This window comes from Zonotrichia leucophrys, chromosome 18 (assembly GCF_028769735.1).
Source record: "Zonotrichia leucophrys gambelii isolate GWCS_2022_RI chromosome 18, RI_Zleu_2.0, whole genome shotgun sequence".
NCBI classification, from domain to species: Eukaryota; Metazoa; Chordata; class Aves; order Passeriformes; family Passerellidae; genus Zonotrichia; species Zonotrichia leucophrys.
Window position 1 is genome coordinate 4,591,988 of NC_088187.1, and position 26,054 is coordinate 4,618,041.

Genomic DNA, 26,054 nt, shown 5'->3' on the forward strand with positions numbered 1-26,054 from the left:
TCTGTCCCTGCAGGGCATTCAGGGATGCTCTGTGACCTCGGGGTCTGTCCCTGCAGGGCACTCAGGGATGGTGCTCTGTCACCCCGGGGTCTGTCCCTGCAGGGCACTCAGGGATGGTGCTCTGTCACCCCGGGGTCTGTCCCTGCAGGGCACTCAGGGATGGTGCCCTGTCACCCTGGGGTCTGTCCCTGCAGGGCACTCAGGGATGCTCTGTGACCCTGGGGTCTGTCCCTGCAGGGCACTCAGGGATGGTGCTCTGTCACCCTGGGGTCTGTCCCTGCAGGGCACTCAGGGATGGTGCCCTGTCACCCCGGGGTCCCCGATGCCGTGCTGGGGGTCACAGCTGAAGGAGATGGTGATGGCAAAGCGAGTGCCCCACTGCACCCTCTCCACCCGGTGCAGGTTCTCCGAGCCTGAGGTGAAGAACGACACCCGGCCTGCAAAGACAAACATTTCACCCTTCAGTGGAGTTTGCCAAAGCTGCAGCTCTCCCTCCACTGCTCTGCTGCTCTCCAGTGAGCTGGGAGCCCAGAGGAGATCACAGACAAACTGTGCAGCTCACACTGCACTCTGACAGCTTTTAACCCTTCCAAATATACATTAATCCCTGGTGCCACAAAGCTGGACATGCAATCCTATCATCACAGTGGGTAATAATTAGCATTGATTCACAGAAGGCTCTGATCAATCTCTATCTTAATTAAGAAACACATTATTTTTATAGACAGTTATGACACAGGTAGACTTGATTGGTCCTCCAATCAAATCACCAGTAGCTAATTAAGAAACCACCCTTTGGTACACAAATCTCCATAACACATTCTGCATGTTCACAACAACAGGTGCAGCAAGTTAGGATAAGAATTGTTTCTCATTCTTTTTTCTGATCTTCTCATAGACTTTCTCAGGCAATGCCTGGGAACGTTGTGTGTTTCTCTCTGTGGCCAGAGAGCTGCTGCCACAAAATCCCACCAAAGCTACTTCATAAAAGCCAAGAACATGGCAGCCAGTTCTTAGCTGCCTCAATTAAAACCAAAGAAGTGCAACTTTAGTGACTGTCAGCAAAGTGAACTGATTTCCTCCCTGCTCCCCTTCTAGTCCTGGCTCTGATTTTGAACCAAAGGAGGAGGAAGCACCACAGAGGGGGCAAGAAGCCTTCAGAGACAAAACCTCAGCAGGTTTCAAGCAGCTGTGGCAGATGTCAGCATTGCACCAAGTGTTTGCTATCACTTTCTGTGCCTGCTCTGATCACTCCCACTCAGGCAGGTCACAAAGTCACCCATCAGCCATGCCCAAATTCACTTTCCTTAGAAAGAGCCACTCCATCCATGCATGGGCTTGGCAGTTCTTTTTTATAGATAAAAGTGCTCAGGGGTGTGCCTGCCCAAAGCCTTGACCATCACCACCCTGCATGGGGACACTGGGGGCCTCAGGTGGCACCAGGTGAGATGGAAATGCAGTGACTTTGGTGACTTTGATGCTGACAGCAGAGCACACTGCCATCCCTCTCAGTGAGACAGCAGAATGGAGCCCTCTGCATTCCTCCATTAATAAACTCTTCTGAGAGTGTACAGGTTTGATGCTTGAGGTCCAGCAGGTAACTCTGAACTGATGTGGCTCTGTGGGACTGCTCCAGTTCTCCCAAGGAAGCCAAAATTTCTCACCTGCACAGCTCCCTCACCTCAACAGCATGAGGTTTTCCTGCTCAGGTTTTCCCTCACTGTTCAAATCACAGTTTGTTTGAAAGCTGAAGCCTGCCTAAAGTCTGCACAACAACAACATGAGCCATTCTAACCCTTACCCCACCTCCTCAGCTCAAATGGGCACCAGGCACATCACTGGGTTTCTCTTCTAAAAGGACACCAAAGATCCAGAATTTCCTTTGTTTGCATCCTCCTGAGCAGCACCCAGGGGGGATCTGGACAAACCTGGACTGGCTTTATGGGGCTGGGTTTCCCCACTAACCCCTGAGTCCCTTTCATGTTCAGCTGCAGCTCACATCTAATCCTCAGAGTGCATTCAGAGTCTTTCACAGCAATTTATCCCTTCTGTGCCTGCAGCTCAATAATGGGTGAAGCCAGACATGGAGAGAACAGATCCATTTGTGGGCACAGCTCATTCCCACCTCACTGTCCTGCTTTTCTGGATGAAAAACTAAATGAAGGCAACGTCCTCCAGTCCCACCAGTGCTGCAATGAACAGTGCTGCCCTCAAGGATTCCATACAAATCCCCTGTGTCACGACTTTTTTCCCCTTTTAAACCATATTTCAACTTCATTAAAGTACATTATTATTATTGGTCCCTCACCTGCTCACCCAAAGCTTTGCCTTAAAGTGATTTTCAAGCTGTTTTGTTTGATCTCTGACTAGAAGTAGTAGTAATTCACAGCTAGACAAGGTTCAGTGTGTTAAGCCAGTTAAATAGAATTTTTTTTTTGCTATACTGAATGTCTTTTAAGTTTTTTCTTTAATAAATATGTCTTCATATATATGGTATCAATCTGCTCCCATATGCATCAGCTGGGTAGCTGTACAAGGTGCCAGGGTTTAGCTGAGGTGTTGGGGCTGGGTTGGACTCGATGATCCTGAAGGTCTCTTCCAGCCCAGTGATTCTGTGAATTCTGTGAATTCTGTGAAGCAACTCCTCTGTCTGGTTAAAGGGAAGCAAGAACAGTTTATTTGGCACCACAGATCTTTCATCTCATGCACTGACAGCTTCCACTCTCTGCCTAACATTTATCAGCTCTAAATGTTCCTCAGGAAAGAAGGAAAAGCTGCATCTCAGCTGCTGAGTGACAGCCAGACAGGAGCACTGCCAGGGAAAATGCACAACAGTTGTCTTCTCATCCTCTGCATCTGTTTAGGATTAATCACCAATTCATTCTCATGTAGTGTCCAAGAAACCCCATCACATCATTAAGCAAATAAACTGGTAATAATGTTTTCTGCAAGCACACAATAAAATTTATTTAAGTAAATTACTTATTTTAAAATGATGAATTGGGAGAATTTAAGTGCTTTAAGCAAATCCCACCTGGAGGACTGCAACAGATTCTCCTTTTCCTACCCCTCTTTGCAATCACCTCACCAGTCCCTGGCACAATTTGTGATGTTTTGCAAATCACTAAGAATTGCTGTCCTCTGCATGGCTAGTGCTTACTGCAGCTGCTAATGCTGCCTCCATTTGTTCCTCACCAGGACTGACAGCTACTTCTGTGATGTTTTAGAAATTATTCTCAGCTTTCAGCTGATATTGATTTAACTTCAAGATGTGCTGCAGTTTTTTACTGATTGGAGCAAAAGTGAAGCTGGAATTGGCAGATTATCATGATCTAGACTGAATCTGGAGGATGTGGATTGAATACAGAGGAAGATGAGATTGTTTGTATGGGATATTTGGGTTCCCAAATATCTTATACCTTCAAATCAAATATTTTACAGTTCCAGATAAGTTTGAGATTAAAGAGTCACACTGCACTCTCCAATGTACAGAATTCATTTTGCCCCACAAATTAGTTTCTCCCAGCAACACACAGAAGTGATTGTGACCTTTCCTGCTGCCTTTGTATAATAAATTACTTGTATGAAGAACAAATTGCCTTGTAAGTTGAAAAGAAGTGCAGCAAAGCTGACCTTCAAACCAAGAAATGCACATGCAAATAAAGAACACAGAACCAGAAATGGGATTTCATTCCAACAGTAGTTTCATCTACACTTGATGATCAAGTGAAGTCTGGGACCTGCCTAATGTTGCCAGACCCCAAATTCACACAAGACTCTGCAAAATAATGAAATTTTAAAATGTGAAACTTTAAACGCTGACAAGTTTAGCAGCAGAAGAAAGAATACCAATTTTGTGATTGAAAAAGGAAAGCCTTGATATTTGCCATTTATTCTTATTCCTCCTTATATCTTGCAGATTACTAAAACATGTCTCAGACCAGCAAGAAGAGTTAATATTGAAAGGGCTCTGTTTTGAACGGCTTCATTTTCAAAATGTTGTTCTGTTTCTTACAGTCTCTCAAACAGAGCCAATCCTGGTGCAAAGGGGTGGAAAAATCCCAGTATGACGATTTTGGAAACAGAATTTCCATGTATATTTAAAAGGAACAGATTCTACTTTAGATCTGTTTCTTTGTCACAAAAAGAAATATTTTCAAAGTTGTATATCCCTTGGCATTAAGAATTTTCTTCCTCATGGTACAGCGAGTTTCTTGTGGCACAGAGAGGTCCTGACTAATGTCAAAAGACAAATATTCACTTCTGAAGCCCATGAGAGCACAAGAAAGATGTGTTCCTTCATGCCACGTCTGGTTATGAATTAGCCAAAGGTCTGTACACTTGAACTGGTGCTGACTTGTTCATTTCTGTCAAAAAAAATAACCTGAAGAGCCTCAATGTTAATAAATCACAATTCCTTCTTAAAGCTAATGTTTGCTAAGAACCAAACTAGGGGATGTTAAAGATCATCCTATAAATTAGAGAGTTGTTCAGTGAACTATGTGAGAGTCAGGACTTAGAGACTTCTTAGGTAACGTGCAAGTGATGTCCACTGAGGGAAGTGAAAAGCATTTTAATTTAGGCTCCACTGCTGGCACTGATCCTCACCAGAGCAGTGCTGCAAATGCATCTGCAGCAGCAGTGGGGCCTGCCCAGGCAGCATTTCAAACACAGGACATCCCACAATGCTTTCATTGCTGCTTCTTGGATTTCCAACTGCTGCTTTTCTGCTCTGCTGCATCACTAACAATGCCTTTCTGCTCCTCACTGACACTTGGACAAATTGCTGCTCACAGGAAAAGAAACCTGCTCATTTTGGCACTCAGGTCCCCAAAAATACAGGCTAAGTGTGAGACAAGTACCAGCTTTTAGGAGTGCAGTGGCATTAGCAATAGAGAAAAGTAAATTAGTTGTCAAGCATGAAAACTGAACCAGTGATTATGACAGTCATCCCTAGAAAAGCCTGGAGCTCCTAAAAGAGAAGCATGAAAGCTCATCAACATGTGGTTTTAAAAGTGGAGCTGGAGTGGCAAGAGAAGCACAAAGGATCAAAAGAAGCGTAAAACAAAACAAACAAAGAAAAGCCAAAAAGACAGAAGGAGAGAAAAAACATTGCAGAGGAACATTATGAACATGAAAAATACATCAACTTGTTCCAGCAATAGAAAACAGCCTGGGGTCATTCCTTCAGAAAACACATTTTATCAGCAAGAGGAAAAATAAGTGCAAATGCCTTCACATTGTGCTTCAGCTCTCAAGCTTTTCTGCTTTGCTCCCAGGATGTCAGTGGGGATTGTGCACCAGAGGCTGTGACACAATCAGAGGAGCCCTGACAACTGTGAGAGCAGAGATGTGTTAGAAAAGTGTAATTCATTTTCTCCTGTGTCCATGAGGGATATTTGTGCATTGCTTTGTTTCACTGCCCATACATCCCCCTGGCAAAGGGACAGCCAAAAAGAAAATTCTGGATTTCATCAGCTTCCCCTTCTTCCCCCAAAACAACATCAAGAGCAAAGACCTTGCAGCAGAAAACCTGAAAATGAATAGATGGGGCTGAATGGAAGCAATTTCACAGTTACAGACTTTAGGAAATTAAGTCAGGGGCATGTTGGGCACTGCAGCCAGGCTGAGACAGCTCTCCTCACACACCTAGAATTCAGTTGTGATTTCTACAGCTACACAGATCTGGTAATCTTAGAATTGCATCTGAAAAATAGTTTAATGTGTTCCCTTTCAAAATACTGGCAGCAGCATTTTGCAAAAGATGAAGCTTTCAGTTTAGGGTTGACTTCCAACCATAAAAGACAAAATAATCAAACACACAGTTCTTGCTGGCAAACCCAGGTAATTCCAGAGTTAATCTAAAGCAGCATCACTGTGATCCAGAATTCAAAGAACACCCATCCCAATCTGCAGGCAGCAATAATCTGAAGTCAGTTCTGCTTGGGGTAACAACTGTCAGCAGACAATTACTGAGGCTCTTTAAATGAGTAAATTTCCATATTTTCTGTCTTGGAAAAAAAAGACAGAACACAGCAGGAATATAAAGTTGCCCATTTTTTCTCTTCCCTGCAGCAGTGTGGCTGATCTTGCATTATGAAAGGTAACACTGCTGGAAGCTCAGCACTCACCTGCCAGACAGATGAGCTGAGGCTGAGCTCCTCTCTAGGCAGCCCCAGAGTAATTCTAGTTTCAAATTATCCACATATTAAAAAAATCTCAAACCAGCCTGAAAGGTTTTTTATTTATTTATAACTGACAGCCATCAGAAGGCTCATCCCTGTCAGACCTCCTGGAAGCAGGGATGGATTTATAGGCAAGTAATCCTGGTTCACCATGCTCCAGCAGAGCTGTGACAATCCATCACCTTCACACCCACCCTCAGCCATTACAGGGTATTTTAAGCCCCACCTTGAGCAGCAATGGAATTTCAGGCCAGTGTAAAATAAATTGCTTTAATTTGGATTTGCTGCAGTGACAGTTAGCTCTGCTCTTGCTGCACAGTTGTCAGACTGAGCTCATTTTGACTCAGAGATGGGGCAACTGAGAGGTGTTTTGAACCTTTTATTCTATTTTCAGTCTCATGAGAAGGGTGAGACAAGGTGTTATAATTCATGCTATCACAATCAGAAGCAAACTATTTCCTAATATACTAGAAGTGTTTCTTGGCCTATCAGCTTTAGCTACACTATGCTGTAAATGTCTTAAAGCTAAGAATCTAAAATTATTACTATTATTACTATTTCCCACCTGCTAAGCTGTCAGAACTGCTCACCTCTTCTAAGCCCTACATCTTTCCAGGAAGTCACTTCTTGTGGTTTAACACCACACATTACAAATTGTGGCTGTATTTTAACCTGTTCTAATCTTTACTTTTGGTGTGACCAACCTGAACACAGCATGCTCCACTACCCCACGTTATTCCTGCTGCCCCAAACCCAGTCCCACACCAGCTGCCAGCCCAGAAAAGTCAATAAATGGCAGAAGCTGCAGCCAGCCTGGCTCGTACCTGCTCGGGGCTCCACTGTCTTGTTGGAATCTGCATCCATGAACACGAAACGTCCACCCCCGAAGTCTTTGGAGTAGTCAGAGAGATAGAGCAGAGAAGTGTAGTCAAAAGAGCCATAAGTCACCTGTGGGGGAAGCCAAAATCACCAAAATTTACCAAATTCTTGATCTTATCTCTGCAGAGCACAGCAAACTGAGCAGATGGATCTGGTGGGTTTTGCTGATTCTCAGTTTTTTCATGTATTTAATAAAGGGGTCTTTGAAAACCAAGAATACCTTTTTCTAGGAATTATCTGTGTTTATTAGTCTATTCTCCTGTAACACTGCAAGACTAGCATGTCATGTTTATTAATTCTATTGTTACAGTTTCAATCATTAGAGAAGTGATTGGTTGATTTCCATCATTCAAGAGCAAAAAACAACAGTGTCAGAAGTGCACAGTATCAAAAAGACAGATTTCTGCTATTCCAAGATAAAATTTCACCAGGAGGTTAATATGCAGAAGAACAACCCTTGATTAATGATTTCCACCCATGATTAATCTTGGGTATAAAGTTTCTGGATACCTCACTGCTATTTTTTCACCACTATCACACAGGAGATTCATGGTAAATCAGAACTTCCAAGTAAATATAATTTGTTGGGGGAGCTTCTACTCTTTTCCATACAGGTTTTGTTTAAAACCTGTTGTATTTTCTGAGACCCCTGTTGGAGGGAGGAATGATACATCTGACTCCATTGATATCAGAAGGGTAATTTATTATTTTATCATCTATATTAAATAAAAGAATACTATACTAAACTATACTAAAGAATACAGAAAGGATACAGACACAAGGCTAAAAGATAATAATGAAAACTTGTGACTCTCTCCAGAGAGTCTGACACAGTTTGGCCCTGACTGGCCAATAAATAAAAACAATTCACATGAAACCAGTGAAACAATCACCTGTGGGTAAACAATGTCCAAACCACATTCCAAAGCAGCAAAACACAGGAGAAGCAAATGAGATAAGAATTATTTTCCTTTTTCTCTGAGGCTTCTCAGCTTCCCAGGAGAGAAATCCTGGGCAAAGGGATTTTTCCAGAAAATGTGATGGTGACAAAAACCCTTCAAACTGAACTTTGGAAGTCTCTGCTTCTTCTCAGCCTACAGACCAAACATCCCACTTTTAAGTACAGCAAGGTGATTTTTTCCTTCCTTTTAAAGCATAATTTTTGGTTAATATGTACACTGAGAAAATAAATACTACATACTAATACTGAGAGTGAAGCTATCTAAATATTTAACATTGACTTTAGCTGATTCTGGAAATATTTCCTTTCATATCTACATGTCACCAGCAATTAAAAGAATACTTGAAATCAATGGCTGGGTTCTCCAATTTCTTTGTGTATCTCAACTCAAAAGTTCAGCATTACACTGTCAAGCAGTGAAATGTGCAGCACAGTAGCACTGTATAAATACACAGAATTTGCAGAGTGTTTTGACTGACCTGGTGACTGTCAGAGGTAGGTGCTACTTCCAAACTTAGAAGTTTTCTAAATATTTTCAGTCATGTTTCAAGTTATACTCATTAGTGCCAGTTAAATTTTGGCTCAGGAGCAGTTGTACACATTTTTTCTGTAAGGGCAGGACCAGAGAGAACATAACAGCAGATGGAAGAGGAAGACATTTCCATTCATACTCATGTCATTATTTTGACCATAAGGGCTCAGAGGAAAAAAGCCAAACCACAAAAATGAGAGAAATATTACAGTGATCCCTTTCTCTCCATATTTTTCCAGACCCTGGTAGCAATACAAGGCAATAAATGGGAATGAATGAGCTAGTGCTGGTGCAGCACCTCAGAGCAGCCACTCTAGAGCCCTTCCCATGCAGATCAGCTTTGCAGAGCCATTTTCCACTTCACTGAGCTGGTGATAAAAACTTCCAATCGATTTAAGGAAGGCTCCAGCCAGTGCAGAAGTTCATTCAACTCATAGCTCCAAATTTAATGCATTAGAACTGTTTTTAGCAACTCTTCAGAGGAGCAGCAATCTTTGCTCCCCCAGTGCACTCTCCAAGGTGGTTTTACCAATTCTAAACTTCTTACAACTTCTAAGAACCAACCATTTTAGCCTAACCAAACACACCTGATTGCTAGAGATGACTAATTTGGGGAATGAAGTGTGCAAGAGAAAATGGCTTTGCTCTTCCTGTCCTTATTCATTACTCACACTCAGAAAGCAACCAGGCCTGAGAAATGCAACACTATGGAAAGCAGGCATTAAATTAAACTCAGTTATTTATAATGCTACAAGTCTCTCCATGTATATCAAATATATTTGTTACCCTGGCAATGATTTCCAGTACCAGACAGATTAATAATTGAACCAAAAGATCAAACTATATGAGAGAAGCTGTCACTAAAAGCCACACAGCTCCAAATCAAATTTCTACAGCTCCTTGTAAACAACTCAAGAGAAAAAAATGCAGATAATTCCATTCAGCCTGCTATGTCAAATGGTTAGTGTGCTCTTTTTGAATACTCTTTATTCAAGGACTCAAACACAGATAATATTTAATGGTAGATGCTCATAATGATGTTTACATGACACTTCTTTAAAAGCTATTAATTATTATAAATAGAACTAATTGCCAGGATTAGCCAGCCCCATTTTGAAGTGGGTTTTTTTTGAGGGACACATTTCTATGCAACTCAACAGTTGTAGGATCATGCAAGAGGTCTGCAGCTACTGAGGAGATTTAGGACAGCATCCTCTGCTTTCCAGCGCAGAAGAAAATTCACTTTTCGCAATCAGCATTGGTCCAGCATGCAGAAAAAGAGTCAAAACTTCTCTTTTCCTCTAAGCCTTCACCTAATTGTCCTTATCCAAAAAGTCAAACACAGATAATATTTAATGGTAAATGCTCATAATGAGCATATTTAAATAAATAAATAATAAATAATAGCCTTCTTTAAAGGCTATTTCATAAATAGAACTAATTGCCAGGATTAGCCAGCCCCATTTTGAAGTGGGTTTTTTCTGAGGGACACATTTCCATGCAACTCAACAGTTGTAGGATCATGCAAGAGGTCTGCAACTACTGGGGATATTCAGGACAGCATCCTCTGCTTTCCAGCGCAGAAGAAAATTCACTTTTTGCAATCAGCATTGCAGAAAAAGAGTGAAAACTTCTCTTTTTCCTGTAAGCTTTCACCTAATTCTGTGTAGATAAGCCCCAGAATAACCTTGATAGCCCTTCCAGTGTGCTGTTATTGGCAGTGTCTATTAGACAATAAAAGAGCAAAGAGCACATCTCTGAATTGCAAGGGGCTCTAGGTGAGCTGAGGTGATGGCTTTGAGCAGAAATGAGAATCAACCTCCTCAATTCTCAGAAATGATGCTGTCTCAGGGTAGAAATGGGATCTTTTGATGTGTTTGATTAAATGTAGGGGAAGAAAAGAAAGGTGAAAAGCCTGCTAGAAGAGACAGCAGCTGCTCTCAGTGCCAGAGAGGGCTGCAGGTACAGGGGAGGGTTGGGGACATGGAGAGCACAATGCAGGGAAGGAGAAATAATTAGAATAATTAGGTTTGGCTTGTCCACCTCAGAGAAATAAAGGCTGGAAAGGGATGTGATTCCTACCCAGAAATACATGGGGGTGGGAGGATGTAGAACTGGGAGAAAGAGCAAGAATAGCTATAAAGAGATCATGGACATGTTTAGGCTAAAAAAAACCCAGAATAAATTTTGGGAAATGTGCACTGAAGTGCTGGACTAGTTCTGATAGAAGAATTCAAGGAAAACAAACCCAAAACCATCTTATGGCAGAGCCTGACAGTTCTCTGAAGGATGGGAGGATCTGTGTCCAGGCAGGGGAGTGCACAAATCTCCAAATTCCACCAGAGAATGGTGGAAGGCTGCAGTGCTGACAGTGTGAAGTGTGCAACAGCAACTCCATTAGAAATCAGGTGTTTGACATTTGGAGCCTCAGCTCCAAACAAATTCCATCCAAGATGAAACTCCACACCTTAACACAACACTCTCTTCATTTGACTTAGAGGCTTATAAATTCAACAAGATTAAATGAGACATTTGGGTGATTTCAGGGTTTCCATTCCTATGTAACCACAAACGAAGGAAATTTTAGGAGGGAAAAAAACAAAGCCTCAGATAAACAAAATAAATCTGTACTACTTCATTATGCTGTTGAAAGTCTTCAGGGAGATTCAGATTGAGAAATCTAATTGCAATAGACTCAGCAACATCAGGGAAAAGGCAAGAGGGGTTTTCATATGTTCTAAGAAGCCACATCTTTTTAACAACAATGTCACTCTGAAACAGAAAATACAGTGAAATCTTTTTGCTAAGGCTCCATTTTACCTTTCTTCTGGAAGGAGGCAAGGAAAAAACTGTGATGTCTTCTAGGAATAACCTTCACTGTTAAATCATGCACAAATTCCTGAAGTGATTTGTTCTGTTCCAAGGGGAAAGCATAAATAATGATCCAAGGCAAAAGCATCCAACAAACTGGCAAGTTTTATTGATCTTTCTTCAACTTCCCAGCATTCACACTTGCTGTGGAGGCCACATAAGAACTCAACTACTCTTTGCTGGGAAGAACTTTTTACCTCAGATCAATAGAAATTTGGTTTTTTTCCTTGCTTTCAACTGCAGTCTGGAAGTGGAAAAGTTTGCTGGAGGAAGTGAAGTACAAGCCAGGCTGACTGCACTGGAGGCAACCTGGGAAGCTGCACAACTTCATCCTAATTAATCTCTCTCAGACTATTTATGATTATGAACAAGGTGTTTGGAAACTGCCCCAACTGGGATAATTCTCTTCACAGACTCAGAATTATTGAGATTGTGTAAAAGATCTCCAAGATCACTGACTCCAACCACTGTCAGAAATCAGACAGCCCCATTATTCAGTACAGAACACCACTAAGGTCTAGATTATGCATTCCAAGTCTAGGAGAGCATTTTTCCTTCTTGTTTTGGTTTTTTTCTGAAGATGGAGATGGGTTAGAAAAAGCCAAGACAAATCAATTGATGTATCTGCTCCCTGAACAGACAGCCTGCAAGATAAATAAAACATGGACAAAAGAGAAGGATAAAACCAGGAAAACATTCAGCCTGCTGTCCATCATGTCCAGGCATTCTCAGGATGACAGGACAGAAAAGCAGCTTCCACAAATTCTCTTCATGTAAACTTATTTGCATGTAAATGATAAAATAACTTGAACATTACAGGAGATATTTAGGTGGAAACACTTAATTGAGAGCTTATCCAACCACCTTATTCATTTCCCAATGCAAAACACATGCAGAGAAGAATAAAGAGAATTCTGGCAAGCAGGGCTTGGGCAGACACAAATCTTATTATAGAATAAATCAGAGTCTGGAATTCTAAAATTGGCTTTTTTGGGGGCTGAAATAAAAGAGTGGAGAAAATAGGTATAAGCTGTCGAAATATACTGCTTTTCCCACCCTTGTGGCAGCCAAATCTGATTCTCTGAAACTGTGAAAAAACCGTAAGAACCAATGAATTCACTGCACTTCACACAAGCAGAATCACGAGTTTCCTTCTTCCCAAGGATCTCCTGGAATTTGTTGGAGCCCTGGATGCTGAGAATTTGAAACTTTCTGTGCTGAAAGGCACAGACTCACAAGAGAACACTGCATTTGACCTGAGGCTGTGGAGAAGTTTTCAAAATTGATTGATAGCACTGGGATTGGGGGTGTGTAATATCACAGAGTGGAAAAAATGTTTGGGATTTTAGAATATAGAAAAAATATAAGAAATAAAAAAATATAAATAAATATGAAGCAAGATGCAGGTTTTAGGGTGGAGACAGGTTGTTCTTTACCTTCTTCCTTCTTCTTCATGGGTTTGGGTGAGGTTTTTTAATTGGACAGAAAAGTCCTCATTGCAGGCTTCGAGTGATCAGTTATTGGGTTAAAAGGGAAAATAAGTTAGGTGTCATTTCTTAATTGGATAGTTGAGCCTTAAAAGACCTTGTACCAAGAAACAGTTGGCCATTTTGTGCCTTGCTAATGAAGGACTGCAGAACTCACTGCTGTGGGGCTGTAACATGGATAAGAAATAACAAACACCTGGGTCTGAATGTAAACTATCATCTCAAGTGCCTTCAATCCTGACCCCAAGAGAGGCAGAAAAAGGAAGCAGAGAACCCACAGGAATTGAGCATAACATGATGGAATTTCTGTGAATCCCACCAGCACAATTTGCTCCCTGCAGCCATTTCCTACCAAAACAATCTGGGTTTCAAAACCATCCCTACCACCTCTGGTCCAGAGCCATTCCTATTCACTGGTTACATCACAGCTTTTCAAACCAGAGGCAGATTCCACCCTGCAGGACTTTCTGCTTCCAAACATACCTGTGTCATCACTACCACCACATTTTCTAAATTTAATCTGCTTCTGCTCACATGAACTCACACCAATGCCGTGACCAACAGAAGACACTTCCCTCAGACTGGCTTTTACCAGGAAATACTTTCAGGCAAGGAATATTTCTGTTTGATTTTTTCATGTCTCAGGTCATAGACTTCAAGGTACACTGCCCACTTACAGACTTGAGCCCTAAGGAATAACTTGGATTTTGCTGGGATTATTTTATTTGGTTCCATTCTGGGTAATCCCTGACTCCAGAGTGACTCATTTATAAATCCTGAAGGCATGAAATGTGGGTATTGTGGAGGTGGTTTTTTGTTTGTTTGGGTTGATTTTTTTTGGGTTGTGAGGTTTTTTTCTTTTTTCTTTGATTCTTCCATTGTTGGTATTCTACTGTCCTGCACAGAATGCTTGAACTCAGTGAAACTCAGAAACAAACTCAATACCAAATCATTGAAGTCCATTGAGAAATGCCAAGTATTAAGCAATAAACCTAGAAATAAGACTGTGCAGTTAAAAGGATCAAAACACCAAGTTATTGAAAGAGGGTACCAGGTCCCACATCCCCACTGAAACACAAAAAGCTTCAAGTCACATATAGCAGAAATACAAATATTAAGCCTTAGATCAATAACAACAGTGACCAACTGACCACTGTGACACAGCTCCTTCTAGGTCTGGCTGAAAGAGCAATTCAGGTCATTTTAATCAGTGTTTCTGACAAAAGAGATTCCTGACTAGTCATCCTCACAGTTTACTAATTCTAACAAAACTAAATTAGAGAAAATAAAAATGAATGGGATGTAACGGCTCATGTTTCTAAAACTCACTTGTTCATCCCCTGAAGCACCAGTTTTCAAACCTGTCTGATGGATTGTTTAAATGCAAAATGATTTTAAGGTGATTTAATAATAATAACAGATATTTGCATCCCATGTCAGCCCCTCCTCACCTTGTCCACGTGCGGGTGCCAGTACTCATCATGTGTTGTCTTGGCCCCTGTGCTGTTCATCCTGGAGAAGAAGGTCGGCTTGGTCAGGTACAAGGCAGAAGAGCTGATCCCAAACACCTGAGCAATCCTCTGCTGAATCCTCTGCCTCACATCCCTGCAGAGAACACACAGGCTGTCAGTGCCACCTCCCTCCTGCTGCTCCTGTGCTCCTCATCACTCACTGCTTCTTCCTCAGCTGAGAAACGTGGGAACACAGCCATGTCTGAGTTTGCCTGAGGAGAGACAGAGGAGAGAGAGGAGAGAGAGAGAAAAGAGAGAAAGAGAGAGAGAGAAGAGAGAGAGAGAAAGAGAGGAGGGAAAAAGAGAGGGAAAAGAGAGGGAAAAGAGAGAGAAAAGAGAAGGAAAAGAGAGGGAAAAGAGAAGGAAAAGAGAAGGAAAAGAGAAGGAAAAGAGAAGGAAAAGAGAAGGAAAAGAGAGAGGAAAAGAGAAGGAAAAGAGAAGGAAAAGAGAAGGAAAAGAGAAGGAAAAGAGAAGGAAAAGAGAAAGAGAGAAAAGAGAAAGAGAGAAAAGAGAAAGAGAGAAAAAAGAAAAGAGAAAGAAAAGAGAAAGAGAGAAAAGAGAAAGAGAGAAAAGAGAGAAAAGACAGAGAGAGAGAGAAAAGAGAAAGAAAAGACAAAGAGAGAGAGAAAGAGAAAAGAGGGAGAGAAAAGGGACCTCCCCCAGGGATTTTGGTTGGGGTTTGTTTCTTTGGGGTTTTTTTAATTATCAGAATATCAAGGGATACAAACTTTGTCTCCTGTGGCCTAGGTTTGAAAATTTCTGTTTTCCTGAGTATTTCCACACTGATCCCACTGTTTGTTAACTGCTGGAACATTAAAGGCTTTCACAGAGATATTCTTAATCCAAAGCAGGAAAAAGTAAAGTTGTACTTCATAAAAGGGTTGCCTCTGAAGAACCTTTAATTGCTTTTAAATCAACTGGTGAAGTTCCTGGCACCATCAAATTCAGGGCTCTTGGTCAACATATGTATTGGTATTATTACCAGACTTTTTTAAATTAATGCAAGATGTCTTTCACAACTACACAATTACAGTGTACAAAAAAGAAAGAGAACATATTTCTGAAGTTGTGCATGGAATTATATTAGTAGGTTTGTATCTTCCACTGCATTTCTCCACTCAGCATAAGCTTCAAGAAGTTTTTCCCAGGTATTTCTCTAGGGAACTTAAATGGTGACTAAAAAGAAGTGGCAGAATTAAAACAAAACCTGTGGTGTGTGTCTACAGGCTGTGAAAGGCATCTCTTAAAATCCACAAGTACTAAAAAATACTAAATATTCATTCAGTTCACACCTAGTCCCTCACAAGAAATAGAAATAACACACACAGATTTGATTTTTTAACCTGTCTCACTTTACATTTTTAGGGGTCAATTCCAGCTATTTTACATGTGAAGTATTAAAAGTATCAGATGAAGTCAGAGGGATTTTCAGGGATATATATGGCTGCAGGAGCTGAGGTTTCATGTGCTACACAGTGGTGGAGTTTGCAAAAGGAAAGAACCCACAGCTCCTTCCTCTCATGCTGTGGGAGGCTGATCTTGCTGTCTGCCTTTCCAAAGGAGCAGGATGCAGGAAAGGCTCTCAGAAAGCATTAAATGCAATTATTCATTTTGTGAATGGAGAGCAGCTGAAGAATTCCCAGCCACGAACAGCAGAGCAGCTGATTCCTGGCCCCTGCAGCAGCCAGGAATAAATCCCCTCCCAAGCAGTCACAGTCTTGACATAACTGAATTCCTCCAGTTGTCCTGCTCTGCAAAGAGTCCTCCCTCTTCTTTCAGCATGATTCATTTTTCACTTTTAAAAGCTTTCTGTTAAGGTTTGCTGTCTGCTGTTTATAAGGCTCTGTTAAAGCTTCTCTCCTCTTGGAGACTGATGTGCAATGTTTTGGGCACAATGTGTGTTTTACAAACCAAACAGGATGCAAAGTCCCACTCAATATGCCAAATACAGCTTTGAAAAATAGAATAAGGTCACTTTTTAGCCTAGAAAAATTCTTCTGTACAGTCTGTTTTCTGCTGGCCAGGCCATTTCAACATTTATCAATATGACTGCAGGTTTTCATTCCACTCCCTGCCCTGCTGCTCCAAACACAAACTACTGGCAAAATACTTAAGGACAAAAGCATTGCCCTTCATGTCTAAACCAAGTGACAAGAGAAGCCAAATTTCAGCTCAGAAGAAAGGAATGAATGAGCCCAAAACTGGGAGAGTCACACTGATCCCTCAGCCTCTGTGACCCAGAAGCAGCAGGAGCCTCCCTTCCCTCACTGCTCTGGGCTCTTCACAACTCTTGGGACAGCTCTGGTGGATTATGGCTACAAAGAAAATATTTCTTCCTGCTGGAGAAGCATTTATTTTCATAAGCACAGCAACTCTTGTCTCATTCATGCTGCTGAGGTGTACCCTGGCAGATGCAATAATAGAGCTCTCAGGGGCAAGAAATGCCCAGAACAGCCTCCAGTCAACCAAATTAATGCTCCAAATTAATGCTCAGCACCAAATTCATGCTCCCCCCACATCTGTCAGCAGCAGCCCTTGTCCATTTGCACTGAGTCAATGGGAAATGCCAACAGGCAGAGCAGAACTCCCTGAGAGGAGCACATGAGCACCAGATTCTGTAAAAACAGTTGTCACAGAAATGTTTTATGAAAAAATAATTTCCTTTTTTTTCTCCTGAGAAGCTGAGAGGCCTCAGGAACAAAATGTAAGCAATGGTTATCTGCTGCTGTGGAATGCAACAGGTGCATCTGTGATTGGTCTCATGTGGTTGTTTCTAATTAATGGCCAATCACAGTCAGCTGTGTCAGACTCTCTGGTCAGTCACAAGATTTTATTATCATTCCATACCTTTATTATTCCTTGCTAGCCTTCTGATGGAATCCTTTCTTCTATTGTTTTAGTGTAGTTTTAATACAATATATATAATAAAATAATAAATCAAGCCTTCTGAAACATGGAGTCAACATTCTCATCTCTTCCCTCATCCTGAGACCCCTGTGAGCACCACCACAATCAGTCACTGTTTGGAATTAGAGGAAGAAATTTTTGGTGAGGAAGAAAATGTAAAATTTTTGATGAGGAAGACAATTTTAAAAAAAGCCAGTGAAGTATAGCTGGAAGCTCAAGGAACACACAACTGTAAAGAAAGGAAGTTTGCAGCTTGCAAAGCTGCCAGTTTAATGCAGCAGCAGCACAAAGAGATGAAAGTGCCACTGAAAAGTTTCTGTGAGACACAGGCTCTGCCAGAACAACACAAAAAATGCAGTTAGGAGCAAAGTGTGACTGAGCCATGGTGACAGGAACACTCAGAGCTCAATGCACACAACTGCTGATGATCCCACCCGTCAGCACTGCCCAGGGAGCTGACAAAGCCAAGGGCTCCTTTAACAGCAATCACACACACAAAGCAAAGCCACAGCTCCTCCCTGCTCCTCCTGTCTCTGCCTTCATCAGCTGTCAGGTTTTGGGAATAAATCTTTTGATTGTGCTGTTTTCTGCTCAACTCACCCCTTCCAGCAAACACCCTGATTAAAGGTCTCCTTTCTGAATAAACATTTCATTTATTATGTGCAACAAGAGGGATTGCTGTAATGTGCTTGGCAGATGGTGGTTAAAGCATCAGCCTAGAAACCATAATTGAGTCTGAAGCAATGTAATTTTGACAGAGACAGCTCAGAAATCAGGCCCCTGGCTCAGGAGGCCTTCTCAGTTTCCTTATTGTTGCAATCAGTAATACTTAGACATGAATTACATTCAGTTATTTCTCCCAAGAGTGTATTTTTAAAGTGACCTTGGTAGGGAAGGGGAAGTAATGAAGACAAATGCTCCCAAAAATAGCATAAAATCATTCATTAAGGCCATAAAGTACTACAGTCCATGCTAAAGCACTGCCATTAATAGGAACAGAAGCATTTAATAATATATTTTGTATTAGCTTCACATCCAGTCACTGAAACATCCCCTATACTGGCATGAAACCCCAATGGAATAGTGACATTCCCTAGCAGCTGTCTCATCTCACAGCATAAAGTTATAAAATTATTGAAAAATTGAATGCTTCTGTTCATGTGAAACAGAAATTATACATTTTCTTTATGCAAAGTTCAATAATGATCAAGGGTTCATCTAATTTTTGCAATATTGGGATCACAAGTAAAAACATTTTAAAGAAGTTCATCTATAAAGACAATGACATCTAAAAACAGCTGTTAAATAAAAATAAGCTTTAAGTGATTAATATTTTAATATATTATTAATTCATTACTATTTTAATAAAACTAATAAACTCATTTGGCTACTCAACATTCCTTCCACCACTAGAGGGAGATCAGATTCCTTCACAGGCAAAAAAAAAAAAAAAGACCAAAAAAAAAAAGAGTTCAAATATTCAAATCAGGGACATTTTAAATTATAAGAGACCAACTGAAATGCACAACCAAAGAATTATTGTGTCTAGTCTTGTTCCCAAACTCTGGCCACACACCTCCCCAGCCACATGGAACTCGTTAGCTTTGTTGTGTTTGTTAAGAGCATGAGCAGGGCTGCAGCAAAGCTGGGAGCATCAGGTGCCAGAGCTGCTCCATTATAGAGTTATTTCATCCTCTGGCTGCTTCTCCAGCCAGAACATGAATCATCTCAAGTCCTTCCACTTCCTGCTTTATCATTTTTAATGTTTTGCTACACTCTGCCTCAAAAAAAATCCCCAATTCCTGATGTAATACTAGCCCAGAATTGTGTCTTTCATCTCACACAACCCCTTGGATAAAGTGTGAAAGAGGAGGAAATGAGGATTTTCCATCCCAAATCCCCACAGAACTCAGAGGAGCAGCTCTTCTTGCTGGGAGGGAGGGAAATGTTTGCTGCTGCCATCACCCTAAATACATTCACACCCTAAAACTGTCCTGACGTGGCTGATGTTGTTTATCAGTCACCAAAAAATCCTTTTACTTCTCTTCCTTGAGTCATTTAGTTCTCTAAATTACTAAGATATTACTATTTTGAGCTGCAAAATCCAGTGTATGAATGCAAAGGGCAATTCCCTCCCAGCCTGCACTCCACAAAAAACTCAAAACCATAAAAAGTTCTGGTTTGTGGCTCATTCAGCAGTTATTGGAAATCTTTACCTGTATAAGGCAAAATCCTCTTCTGTGAAGATGTCTTGAATTTTGTCCCCAAAGTACCTGAAAAGTTAAACAACAGGCTAAAAGAGGAGTTGTTGAATCATACTGAGCAATAACAAGAAAACTCCTTACCCCAAATCAAAAAGTGAGGACAAAATTAAAAAAAAAAAAAAATCTTACAAATGCTTTTGAGCATGATGTCCAAAAAAGATCAAATGTTAAAAGATTAAAGGATTGAAATGCTGCAAGTGGTAATGGCATTCCTCAGGCATTAAAAAAATCCCCTCCCACATCATGAAATAAGCACATGGACTCAAGTTTTTAATGGTTCAGGCTATTTGATTTCTTCCACTGCTGAATAAACTAAACTATAACTGTGAAAAAATACTATGATTAACCAGTGCAAGAACATAAAAATAAAGATAATGGCAGCTTTCAAAGTGCCCAGTTCAATAAAAGATCAGTTTTCATGCCAGGAAAGCTCTTTAACTGGCCATGGAAAGTGTGGTGGCTGCAGCCAAATTCCATAATTTGTCCTCACTAATCCCAGCCCAGGGCTGGAGACACTGCAAGAGGCAGTGGCAGGGAAGGGATGGGATGACAGCAGGCAGGAAGCCACAGCCTCACTTTACCTGTACAGATTAACAAAATGCTTCCCCAGGGAAAGAGCTCCAGAGTGCAAGTCCAGAATTGATGCCTGGAAAAGGAAACAAAGAAGGAAAAATGAGCATGAAAAGGTTTTAGCATTATTTAACTGTGACCTTTAATAACTGTCCCAAGTTGCCTCTCACTTTCCACAGCCTCCCATGTAAAAGCAGCTTCCAGCTTTGGGTTCACAATACAACATTTATTTTACAACTAGAAACCTCCCTCAGATCCCTGCAGAGATTATTAAGGTATTATTTAAAAAAAAGCACAGGACTGCAAATTCTGAGACTCAGATCTGACAGGGAATTGCCAGCTTCCCCCCATGGGCTCAGGGTAAATCACTCTGCTCCAGGATCCCTTCTTGAAGACATTTCCACACACATTTTCCAGTATTTGTGTGCTCAAGTAGCAGCACTAATATTTATCTTGCCCTGCATTTGTTATTAAAACTTCTCTTTCACCACAAGATCCTGTATACTTCTCATATTTAATACAGACATTAAAAAGTCTCTTTAAAAGTACAATTAGAATTCCAAGGCTTGCTAGGACCAAACTTTCTTTTCCTCAATTTCTAAGCCGCTATAAAAGAAAACCACAGAGTGAAAATGAAAATTCAATCCATTTCTTCATCCAATTCAAGCCAAACTCCTGCTGAGCTCCCAACAAGCTGCAAAGATTAATGTCACAGACATATTTCATGAAAAATCCTTTCCTTAGGATTTTTTCTCCTAAGAAGCTGAGAGACCTCAGGAACAAAATGTAAACATTGATTATCTGATGCTGTGGAATGCAACAGGTGCATCTGTGATTGGTCTCATGTGATTGTTTCTAATTAATGGCCAATCACAGTCAGCTGGCTTGGACTCTCTGTCTGAGCCACAAGCCTTTGTTATCATTCCTTCTTTTTCTATTCTTAGCCAGCCTTCTGATGAAATCCTTTCTTCTATTCTTTTAGTATAATTTTAATATAATATATATCATAAAATAATAAATCAGCCTTCTGAAACATGGAGTCAGATTCTTGTCTCTTCCTGGGACCCCTGTGAACACCACCACGGATTAATATTCAGATTTGCCAGAAGAGAGGATTCTAAAATGTTTCTCTAAATTTAATAAAGTACACTTCTGTATGTCCCTTGCAGTCCACAAAACACGTTTGTTCTGCATCAATTCTAAAATATTTAAAAATAGAACTAATAGAAGCCTTTTTGTTATTTATACTGGAAATATCAGAGCACCAGTTAATTAACCTGACTGGCACTGAAGTAATGACAGCTCTGATGTCAATATCTGGGCACTCATCTTGGAATTTGCCATTGTTTGGGTGCACCACAAACCATTCACATCATTCTGACAAAATCCCAGCAGTAACAGCACTGGTGACAGGGGAACACTCTCATCACAGTCCCTTAGAAAATCTCTGCAGCCTCAACTGCTCTGTGCAGGGGAACCCTACTAACTCTTATTAGAAAAGATAAAAAGATCTTTTTTTTAAACAAACTTACACAAATAACCTTATTTACCCCTTGAAAAATACATAAAGTAGCAAGTTACTGGAGTGGACACAGCATGAGCTTTTCAGATCTGCCCTTCTCACTCTCAGGCAAGAGCAGCTCTTGTATCAAGCTTTACTCAAGCTTCAGAAACAAAATACTTTCATCTGTTTGTTTCTGGTTCTGTACAAAAATCCAAACCACAGCTAAAAGAAGTAAAACTGCTCCTGTGTAGCTTCAGAGATCTGTTTGTGACCATATTAAAGTAGATTATAGGAAGTAGCACAACACAGCTGAGAAGTTTAATTTAATTTAAAAACAAATTGCCTTTCTAACTCTTTCCACATGCTTTTCTTACACATTTCTTCTCACTCCCCAAGCTCCAGTTGGAAGAAGTGGACTGGACTGAAGTGTTCACACCAGCAGGGGTGATGTGCAGAAATATCAGGGAGGGAATAATTACAAAATCACAGAAGATTGAAAAGGTTAATATCATTATCTATACAAAGAAGCAAAAAGCTGAGGCAAACATCAAGAAAACTAATTTAATTCCCATTCTGTGAATAAGGAACAGAGTATAAAACTTCTTTAGTATAAAACTTCTTTACAGAGACAGATGTAGAAGGGAAAGCAGCTTGCTGCTGGAGAAAATGTTCCTGTTTGGATTCTGCAGAAGTTAAACCAGATGACCATGGCCCCTCTAGCTTCACTCTGTGTGCCTCTGCATAAATAAATATAAACCCAGGAAAAGAAAAGTTACAAAGGAAGATAAGAAAGCTCAGCATGACAACTGGGGCGTGACCCCAGGGAGGCTTCAATAATTCAGATGTTTGTCAAAACTTTCTCAACATAAAAAGATGGAATAGGAAACAAGTGTTGGTGCTGTGCTCCAGCACTCCAGGGAAGGGCACAAACAAAGGGAGGAGAGATTAAACAAAGTCACAAACTGCAAGTTTACACCTTTAAATGAATAAATTATATCTAAACACACAGACACAAACCCACTTCTGAGAATTCAAAATGTAACAACCATGATAGGCAAAAAAACCCAAAAAAACCCCAGACGTGCTGCTTACAAAGGGCTTAAGAGGAAACACCAGGCAATGAAAATGCAATCTGAATCCCAACAGAAACCTGCCCACGTTTTATTTTGACTAGCAAAGAGAACAAAGTGGCTAAAGTAAGAATTAAAAATCATGAAACAGCAGCAGTAATTTTGAGATATTTTAAAGGAAGAATTAGTCTTACAGCAGATATAATTGGACAGAATCATCCAAACGCTCAAGAAATTTAAAGCAACAAGCCAGACCTACTGCAGGTGTCTGGAAGCTTGGGGAAAGGAAGAGGAAAAAGGCAGGACAGGAATAAAAGAAACTGGGCAAGGAGAGTATTTAAAATAATATTAAAATATTATTTAAAATATATTCAAAATACTATTTAAAATATATTAAAAATATTAGAAATGGGGTAAGGAGAATGTATTTTAAATCCTATTAAAAATATTATTTAAAATATATTCAAAATACTATTTAAAATATATTAAAAACATTAGAAAGTGGGTAAGGAGAATGTATTTTAAATCCTATTAAAAATATTATTTGAAATATGGTAAAAACATGAGAAACTGGGTAAGGAGAGGGTATTTAAAATCATATTAAAATATTATTTAAAATATATTCAAAATACTACTTAAAATATGGAAAAAACATTAGAAACTGGGTAAGAAAAATGTATTTTAAATACTATTAAAAATATTATTTGAAATATAGTAAAAATATTAGAAACTGGGTAAGGAGAGTGTATTTAAAATCATATTAAAATATTATTTAAATATATACAAAATACTATTTAAAATATATTAAAAACATTAGAAAGTGGGTAAGGAGAATGTATTTTAAATCCTATTAAAAATATTATTTCAAATATAGTAAAAATATTAGAAACTGGGTAAGGAGAGTGTATTTAAAATCATATTAAAATATTATTTAAAATATATTCAAAATACTACTTAAAATATGTTTAAAATATTAGAAATGGGGTAAGGAGAATGTATTTTAAATTCTATTAAAAATATTATTTGAAATATGGTAAAAATATTAGAAACTGGGTAAGGAGAGTGTATTTAAAATAATATTAAAATATTATTTAAAATATATACAAAATACTATTTAAAATATATTAAAAATATTAGAAATGGGGTAAGGAGAATGTATTTTAAATCCAATTAAAAATATTATTTGAAATATGGTAAAAATATTAGAAACTGGGTAAGGAAAGTGTATTTAAAATCGTATTAAAATATTATTTTAAATATATTCAAAATACTATTTAAAATATATTAAAAACATTAGAAATGGGGTAAGGAGAATGTATTTTAAATTCTATTAAAAATATTATTTAAATATAGAAAAAATATTAGAAACTGGGTAAGGAGAGTGTATTTAAAATCATATTAAAATATTATTTAAAATATATTCAAATAATAGATTTTAAATAATATATTAAAAATATATTATATTAATAATATATTTTAATAATATAATATGTTATTATAAAATAATAATAAAATTATTATAAAATAATATATAATATTATATATTATTAATATAATATATATTAATATATAATAATATATTATATTATTATAAAATAATATACTATCAAATAATATATTTTAAATAATATATTAAAAATATTAGAAACGGGGTAAGGAGAATGTATTTTAAATCCTATTAAAAATATTATTTGAAATATGGTAAAAATATTAGAAACTGGGTAGGGAGAGTATATTTAAAATAGTATTTTAAATATTATTTTAAATATATTCAGAATATTAGAAACTGGGTAAGGAGAATGTATTTAAAACATCCTTTCCCTGAGGATTAAGAATTTCCTCACATTTCCAGATGATGAGACATGTGAGGCTCGGCTCAGAGCCCACACCTCTCCACAGACATCAGATTTTTAACAGATTTATTTTATTGCAGTGAGAGAGAAGCAGCTTCCCCTCCCTCTCATTTACCTCCCCTTAAAAAATAAAAAGGAACAAAATGAAGTTTCCAAAGTAACAGAGATATTTCTTGGTTTATATTTTTTACACATTCACAAGGACAATAAATTCTTATTTTTTTCCACTGAAACCCTTCTTTTTTTGCTAATAAAAGTCCTCATTCAGCAGAGGCCCACAGGAGTGGCTCTGTTTACAAATATTCATTAAACAGTCCCCGTTCACACACAGAAACATTCTGAGAACAAAGATGGGGGAAAGAAATTAAAATGAATGTGCTCATTAAAGAGAAGTGGGATTCTTTCAAAATATTTTCTTTTCAAGAATATTATTCCAAGGGCTATTTAAGACATTACATGGTTTTTTTGTCTCTATAAAACCAATCTTTACATGATGCTGTGAACCACTGGAATTTACTTTCAGAAGAGAAACTTTTACAGTTCTACTACAGCAACTCTTTTCAGATGAAGACAAAACCAGTTCAAGAGAGGTGCTAGAAATAATTAAATACAAGGAAATGTATTCTGTATTACAAAGTCAAGAGTTACAGAAGTAATAATGAGAAGTAATAATGAGAATTAGCAGAAGTAATAATGAGAAATAACTTTACAAATCAATTATTTTCCAAGTCTGAACAGATGGAAAGAATCTCCATCTCCTCACCTCAGCCCCCAAAAAATGCACTTATAATCTTGCCTTGGCAATAAAAGAATGTAGAAAATAACAGGACACTGCTCACCCCTCCATCAGATCCTCCCAAGGACAGTCCCCTCTCTGCTATTCTGCAGGCAAAACAATAATCTCAGATGAGAACTGGAGTTTTATTAATTTGTCCTTTAATGTCCTTATTTACACCATGTAACTCCCCACAGAGTGGGATTTGATGCTTCAGGTAGAACCCAACTGAGTTAACAGCAGCTCCAATTTTTTTGGAAACTGAACTTTCCAGGCTGTCATGAAAATGAAGGATTTGAGTTGCAGAATATTTCTGAGCTTGCAGCTCCCTTCCACAAATCCCCAAAATACCCCAAAACCAGACCCTTCCCAGAGGACTGCTGGGGATTACCCAGACAGACACAGCTGCAATAAGGCTCACACTGTTTTGTTCTGCATTTAAAACAAGTGAAAATCCTTTAAAACTTATTTAATTCATTTTCCTTTCTCTCTGTGAAGTGCTCGTGGCCCCTCAGAGCCGGGAAGATTCTGTGTGAAAGAACTGCCCCCACTACAGTAAAAAAATGTAAAATTGCTTTAATAACAAAAATTTCAGTTTTTAATCAGTCTAACCTATCCTGCTCCACCATCCTACCCCTCAGATTGGCATTAAAATCAGTGCTTTTAAAAGCTGGAGCTAAAAGAA

The 26,054-nt window shown here is 39.1% G+C and overlaps 1 protein-coding gene across 2 annotated transcripts in view; it reads right to left on the reverse strand.

The window, feature by feature from the left end:
• OGFOD3 (2-oxoglutarate and iron dependent oxygenase domain containing 3) overlaps positions 1-26,054 on the reverse strand; it is a 31,130-nt gene continuing 5,076 nt past the window's right edge. The window contains exons 4-9 of one of the 2 annotated variants that reach the window (XM_064728307.1): positions 25,434-25,476; positions 20,179-20,243; positions 19,550-19,606; positions 14,367-14,520; positions 7,010-7,133; positions 1-437 (exon numbers count right to left, since the gene is read on the reverse strand). In XM_064728307.1, the coding sequence (XP_064584377.1) occupies positions 289-437; positions 7,010-7,133; positions 14,367-14,520; positions 19,550-19,606; positions 20,179-20,243; positions 25,434-25,476 (592 nt within the window). In that variant the 3' untranslated portion in view covers positions 1-288. Of the gene's footprint in view, positions 438-973; positions 2,651-7,009; positions 7,134-14,366; positions 14,521-19,549; positions 19,607-20,178; positions 20,244-25,433; positions 25,477-26,054 lie in introns of those variants that run through there. The other variant, XM_064728308.1, reaches the window with a different exon arrangement.